The sequence below is a fragment of the Myotis davidii genome, unplaced genomic scaffold (assembly GCF_000327345.1).
Source record: "Myotis davidii unplaced genomic scaffold, ASM32734v1 scaffold248, whole genome shotgun sequence".
Lineage (NCBI taxonomy): Eukaryota > Metazoa > Chordata > Mammalia > Chiroptera > Vespertilionidae > Myotis > Myotis davidii.
The window spans coordinates 395,726-402,187 of record NW_006299220.1 but is presented as its reverse complement, the minus strand read 5'-3'; the positions used below and the strand labels follow the sequence as shown (position 1 = coordinate 402,187).

The 6,462-nt window shown below is 35.8% G+C and overlaps 1 protein-coding gene across 1 annotated transcript in view; it reads right to left on the bottom strand.

Moving 5' to 3' along the window:
* Nucleotides 1-6,462, bottom strand: part of AK5 (adenylate kinase 5) — a 207,756-nt gene that overhangs the window by 196,693 nt on the left and 4,601 nt on the right. Inside the window, exons 2-3 of the mRNA XM_006774690.2 lie at nucleotides 5,208-5,394; nucleotides 597-764 (exon numbers count right to left, since the gene is read on the bottom strand). Of these exons, the coding sequence (XP_006774753.1) occupies nucleotides 597-764; nucleotides 5,208-5,394 (355 nt within the window). The remainder of the gene's footprint in view (nucleotides 1-596; nucleotides 765-5,207; nucleotides 5,395-6,462) is intronic.

Sequence of the window (6,462 nt, the reverse complement as noted above, 5' to 3'; positions counted from 1 at the left end):
GTGCCCATTAGCAGATGAATGGATTAAAAAACTGTAGTACATCTACACAATGGAATACTATGCTGCTATAAAAAAGAAGGAACTCTTATGATTTGCCACAGCATGGATGGAGCTGGAGAGCATTATGCTAAGTGAAATAAATCAGTCAGAGAAAGATCAATATCTCATATTCTCACTCATTTGTGGAATATAATGAACAATATAAACTGATGATCAAAAACAGATCCAGAGACAGAGAAGCATTGATCAGACCATCAAACCTCAGAGGGAAGGCAGAGGAGAATGGAGGGATAGGGGAGAGATCAACCAAAGGACTTGTATGCATGCATATAAGCATAACCAATGGACAGTCACCAGGGGGGTGAGAGCATGAGGAGGGGCAATGGGAGGATAAAGACACATATGTAATACCTTAATCAATAAAGAAAAAATTTTTTTTAAAGATTCATAGTGGGAATTTTAAAAAATTAACCCTTATCACTATTATTTGGATTAATTCTCAGATGTTATATGCCTGTACAAAACTACTCTTTTGAAATGCAAATAAATACACAATGTTAGCAATAGTATGAGAATTTTGCTTTCTGTCTTCATACCTATGACAAGAATGATTTTTGGCCGAGGTCTAGTAGGATCAAAAACCTCATATTCTTCAATTAACTCTGCAGTCTCGGAGAGGTCTGTATCACTTTCTATGGAGAATTGGTGGATTGGAGGGAGCCGATCATACCGCCGATACGGAAAGTTTGAATTTTCAGGCATTACTGCAAAAGAGTAAGACAACTTTGAAACGGAAAAAAAATAGCATAATAAAACATTTTTTTTTTGCACGTACTCAATTAGTAAACAAGATTTAAAAACTAAATGAGTTTGATTTTTTTTTCAACTTGAGCAAGACCCCATCTCATAAGTGGTTAGAAAACTTTTTCGTAAAGGATCAAAGTCATTCATTTGGGCTTAGAGGAACATACAGTGGATATTCTTTAGAAAATTCTGGGAAGGGCTACAACAGGAAAGGCACTGACAACAGTATCCTGTTCTGTCTTGAAATTGAATTACGTCACCCAACACAGGTAGATAATGTAAACTAGGCAGTATCCTTGATTACTTTCTTCCCTCACTCTTCATGTCTACTCCCAGAGATTAGCTCCAAAGTATTTCCCAAATCCATCTCTACTACCACAACTCTTCTCCAAGCCGTCATCATTTACCTAAACTCTCAAAGGTCTGCCTTCTTCCACGCTGTCCCCACAATTCATTGCCTAAAATATTCTTCCTCTGTTGGTCCCATGGCTGACTGGGAGGACCCTATCTATCTGGAGCTCAGTATCCCTGGGATCTAGAACTGCGCTTGGCACAATCAGTGTCCAATAAATATTTGTTGAGTCATTAACAAAGAGAACAGCGTTGTTGAAATAGACAGTTTCCCGTGAGAAAAGCCAGAAGATGGGCAGGTAGAGTGTGGGTACAGCATGGAGGGCTTTGAATATCAGAGTAAAGGTGTTTAGCTTTAATTTGGTAGAAAGCCAGTGGAGAGTTTATTTTGGGGGAGGGGGGTGTAGAAAAATGGCACGATGAAATTGAAAATTTTTAAGGAAAATTAATCTGGTGGTGGTTAGAATGGATTTGAGTAGGGAGAGACTAGGAGCAGAAATCGTAGCAGCTTAGAGGCTGTTAAAGTAATCCACAGGTGAGAAGTAAAGGATCAGCTTAGCAGGATAGTAGAAGAAATGGAAATGAATGTCTGGATATTCATGGTTAGAATTGGGATAAGAGAAATGAAAGGAGGTGACAGTTCAAAAACAATTGCCAGGTTTCAAGTCTGAAAAGATAAGAAATGCGTTGCATTTCATATAATATCTTTCTGTCCTTTCTTCTCTGTTCTGGGAATACTGAGCTTCTTTCATTCCTGTCTCTATCATAGCCTCTTCTCTACGTCAGGAACTTCTATTCTCTCTCTGTTCGCTGTGTACTTCAACATCCATCCTTCTCTAACATCTACATGGCTTACTGTCTCTGAGGATCAGCATGTCACTTCTTCCAGGAAGTGCATCTTGAACCCCATATGGCATTTCCTATAGCACCCATTGTGCTTCTAAGTATATTTTTAATGCTTGACTTCCTTACTAGGCTGTAAGCTCCATGGGGGCAGGTGCCATGTTTGTTCTTTCTTGGTGTCTACATGCTCAGTCGTAAGAGTTTGACACATAATACTCAATAAATGGTTATTTTATTGCTCAACTTGACTCACTGACTGACTTCATGAAAATAGGAAAAGGAGAAGGGAGTGCTGGTTTTGAAGCAAATGTGGTATGTTTGTATGTTTGATTTTGGATATGTTGAGTACAAGACGACAAAGCGATAGTCCAGAAGAGAAATGCTATGTGCATTTGGAACTATGGGACCAGAACTCTTATTCACAGGTTATTATTTGTTCAATTGTATACATATAGCAGAAAAAAGCACATGCTTATCTCACATTTATAGTAATATGCTTTAAAGAACTTCGGCCAATAATTTATCCTTTTTTTTTTGTCATATTTTTACTTAGGGAAGTAATTTGCTTAAATGATTAAAATGTTTTATGTCATAGAATAATTTTGCATGGTAATTACATATTAGCATAGCTATGTCAATATTTTACCAAGAATGCATGAATAACTTTTTATTCCTAGAAATAATCATAATGCTTTAAATTACTGTGAAGTTAGCAATTTTGTTGAATTGAAAACCCATTCAATAAATTATATCTAAAACCTATAAAGCACAAATGGGTAAAGCATTTCATTAAATAAAATTTTATTATCACAAGACAAATCCTTGTCTGTTTTGCAGCATACATTCTAGAAAAAGGACAGTATGGTACAACATTCTTGTCACTATAGTACATGGAAACGTTCTATTTGATGATTAATTTTTTAAAAGGGGGACATCTGTTATACTTTCAACAATAACAGTAACTTCTTTTAAATTTTATTTTTTATAGTGGTGGCACTGATGGTATTAAAAAACAATGTCAGGTGGTTGTTGTTTTTTCATCCAACACGGTAAGAAAACTAAACAATGACTCATTTTTCTCATTCCTTCTGAAACAGAAATCAGGCATTTGTCTTTGTGCTAAACTTAATCTTTCCAGTTCCTAAAATGTTCATAATTAGTTTCCAACCTCAAAAGAAAAGTCTCTGAGTGGGAATTCTGGTGACTACTAACAGGTATGGAGGCTAAAATAGACAAGCAATTTTAATTCTAATGAAAGTTAAACCTACATTTTCCATTCCTATTTTAGCTTCTTCTGCCAGATCAGGAGTTACAAACTGATCATTTTGGGGCACAAAAAGAGTCTTATAGAAATGTTTTGTGCAGCTTGACATTTTTTCAAATTTTGTTCTTGTCTTTCGACCAGGGGTGGGGAACGTCTGGCCTGAGGGCCGTATAAGGCCTACGAAATCAATTGGTCCGCCCTGCAAGGCAACTGCAGGTGAGACTCAAAATTCAATAAATCTAGGAGCTTTTTTCATAGCAACATAAATTTATATTAAGCAGATGATTTTACAAATATCCTTTGGCAAATACCTTTAAGCTTTTTTCATAGCAACATAAATTTATATTATGCAGATGATTTTACAAATATCCAAATGGCCTTTGGCAGAAAAAAGGTTTCCCACCCCTGCTCTCTGGTTCTGCCCTCTAGTTTGACCACAGTCCCCACTACTTGCTATTACACACTGGCCTGTCTGGCTTCTATGTATAATCAAGCCAAGTAACAGTATAAAATAGAGACAGATTTCATGTGTTGTAAAACTGTCACTTTATATACTCAGTCTAAGAGCAGACTTTCAACTAAGAGAATATCATATCCTCTTAGAATTAAATTTAAAAAGGTAAAAATTTCTTAGACTAAACCCACTACTATCTGAGGTTTGTTAGTGCTTTAAGGTTTAGAAAGCAGTTACCCATATTAGTCTCACTTGATTTAACTAGGGCCTGGGGCATGTATTTAACATTGAGCCAGATTCTAACAATATGATGTAAATTAGTCATTTTGGGAATGTGTATAAACTCTTCAGACCCATGAAAATATCATTTTTTCCCCCGAAGCAGTAATTTACTATGTGGTGCGTCGCAGCGGTAACTGGCAAAAGGTGCTCTCTTAAGCATCCAATCCCAGATCCCCCAGCGATGACTCCTGCATGGGCAGGGAAGGATTCTTCTCTCTGGAGATGTTTCTGAGCCAAGGTTTCTGCTTTCCCTCTCTGCTTGTGTTTCTTAAAAATTAACACATTTGACTTTTTCCCACACTGCATTCAGATAAAACCCAAGTGGGTCATGACTAAGTAAGATAAATTAGGATTTATTTCCCCTGGTACTTATTGCAAATGGAATGATGTTCACTTCAAATTCTGTCTATATAGCTGAAATTTTGCACTGGTACAATTTTTGAGAATGGTTTGAATTTAGAAAATATAATGATCTTGGCTACTGGGAAAGAATTAATTTAGTTTCCCCTGACTGGAACTGATTCCATTTTGCATGTACTATTTTACATCTCAATTTCATGCAGAGTCTAAAAGGCTTGTTGGCTGACGCTGAACCACTAATTCTGATAAGCAGCTATTTCAGAAAGTTATCAGAATACCATGAATCTCTTCTAGCAAATTAGCATCACACTATTCCTAAAATTGTTAAACATGTTCATGTCTTCTATTTCTTTCATAGCACCCAAATGCCTAATGTAATGTATTGCATTCAGTAGCTGCTTAATAAACCCTGTTGAATTAACAAGTATAAACCTTACATGCATTTATGCAGATGCATTAATATGAACTCTGAATTTGAAAACATATTAATAAATCAAATCTCTTCCCAGCTAGTAATAACTATCATTTTTGTCTATCATCTCATTTATTTGGAAAAGTCTTATTTGCAATTTCAAGAACAATGCATAGTCTGCTAATGCAATTCATTTCACAAAGTAATGACATCAGTAATATAAAATTCCATTTATAGTTAAGTGCTGGACAATGGTATGTGATTTTGTTTGTCTTATCACAGAGGTGATTAGAATTAGCAGAGAGAGATGAATCCTATTCCAGGGTCAAATACCCTTCCACGAGTTTGGAAACCCAATACATTAAATCATTGCCTACAGTTTATATGGTGTGTTTTAATGAGAAATATAGATGTCTATTATTCTGCATATACATTACCAGATCTTAGGAAGGATCTCCGTGACTGTCCTCCGTTGAGCGGAGGTAAAGTCTTCTTTTCCTGGCTGACAAATGTATCCCATTTCACCTTGTCACAGCCGCCTAGTTCCTTCACTTTCTGTAAACAACTTTCCAAGTACTCTACTGGGTCTTCAGGCTTAGAACACATCAGTCCATTCAAAAGGCTCTGAAATACAATAAAATGTTTTAAAATCGCCTTTGTTAAAATAGTGTATGCCCCATCTCTAAATTCCTGGTTGTTTTTGTTCTTTGCATTTGTCTTTTAATAAATACTTAAGAGTTGAAGTTATTGTCTGGTTAAGACAATTCCTTAAATTCTTGACCAATTAGTTTTCAGCTGAGCATTCTGGGCTTTTTAAATGATGAAGGCAACTATCTAGCTTAAAATGGAACAGTTCTATTAAAGGCTCCAGACTGCAGTTTCTTCCTGTATAAAATAGGAGTAATAATACCTACCTCAGAGGGTTCTTTAAGGACTAAAAACTAAATATTTGTCAAATTCATAGTAAGTGCCTGGCACATAGTAAGGGCTCAATAAATGTTGTTGGTAGTTTTAGTTAATATTATTATCATTATGAGATAATGTCCCCTGAGCCCTCAGGTTGGCTTATGGAGCTCTTCTTCTATGTTCTGAAGGTACACAGAAAAAGGAAACTTACCTGTCGTTTATACTGAAATCATCAGTGTACATGCTAGTCTCCTTATTTAAACTATAAGCCTTTCAACAACACAGTGTTGGTCTTGTTTATTTTTCAATCTCCTGCCCCTAACATATTCTCTGATCATAGTAGGTGCATATTGAACAGTTTTCTAATTAGGAGAAACACTTCACTGAAAACATGAAGTCTGAGACTCAAAAAAATGTTATTTGATATATAATAAGTCACTATAATAAGCAGAGATTGCAGAGGGGGAGAAAAAGCACGATCCTGTATTGCTTTTTTCTTTTCCTAGTGTCTGATGTGTTGCATGTACTAATTTCTAAAAATGCCACCACTTTGGAAATGTTGGCTCCTAGAAACTAGACTGGTGTGAAAAATATTTTCCATTAGAGTATTTCATGGAAAAAGCACTGGGGATTATGATAACCAATGTACATTATTAATGCCTAAAACACCCACCCTTTAAAAGGCTGAAATCTTTCCTAAGTACAGTATTCTATTTTCAAATTATTCTGGTGCAATTTGCTCAAAATGGTAGGCAATTCTTACTACGTACATTTTCTCTAAATAGT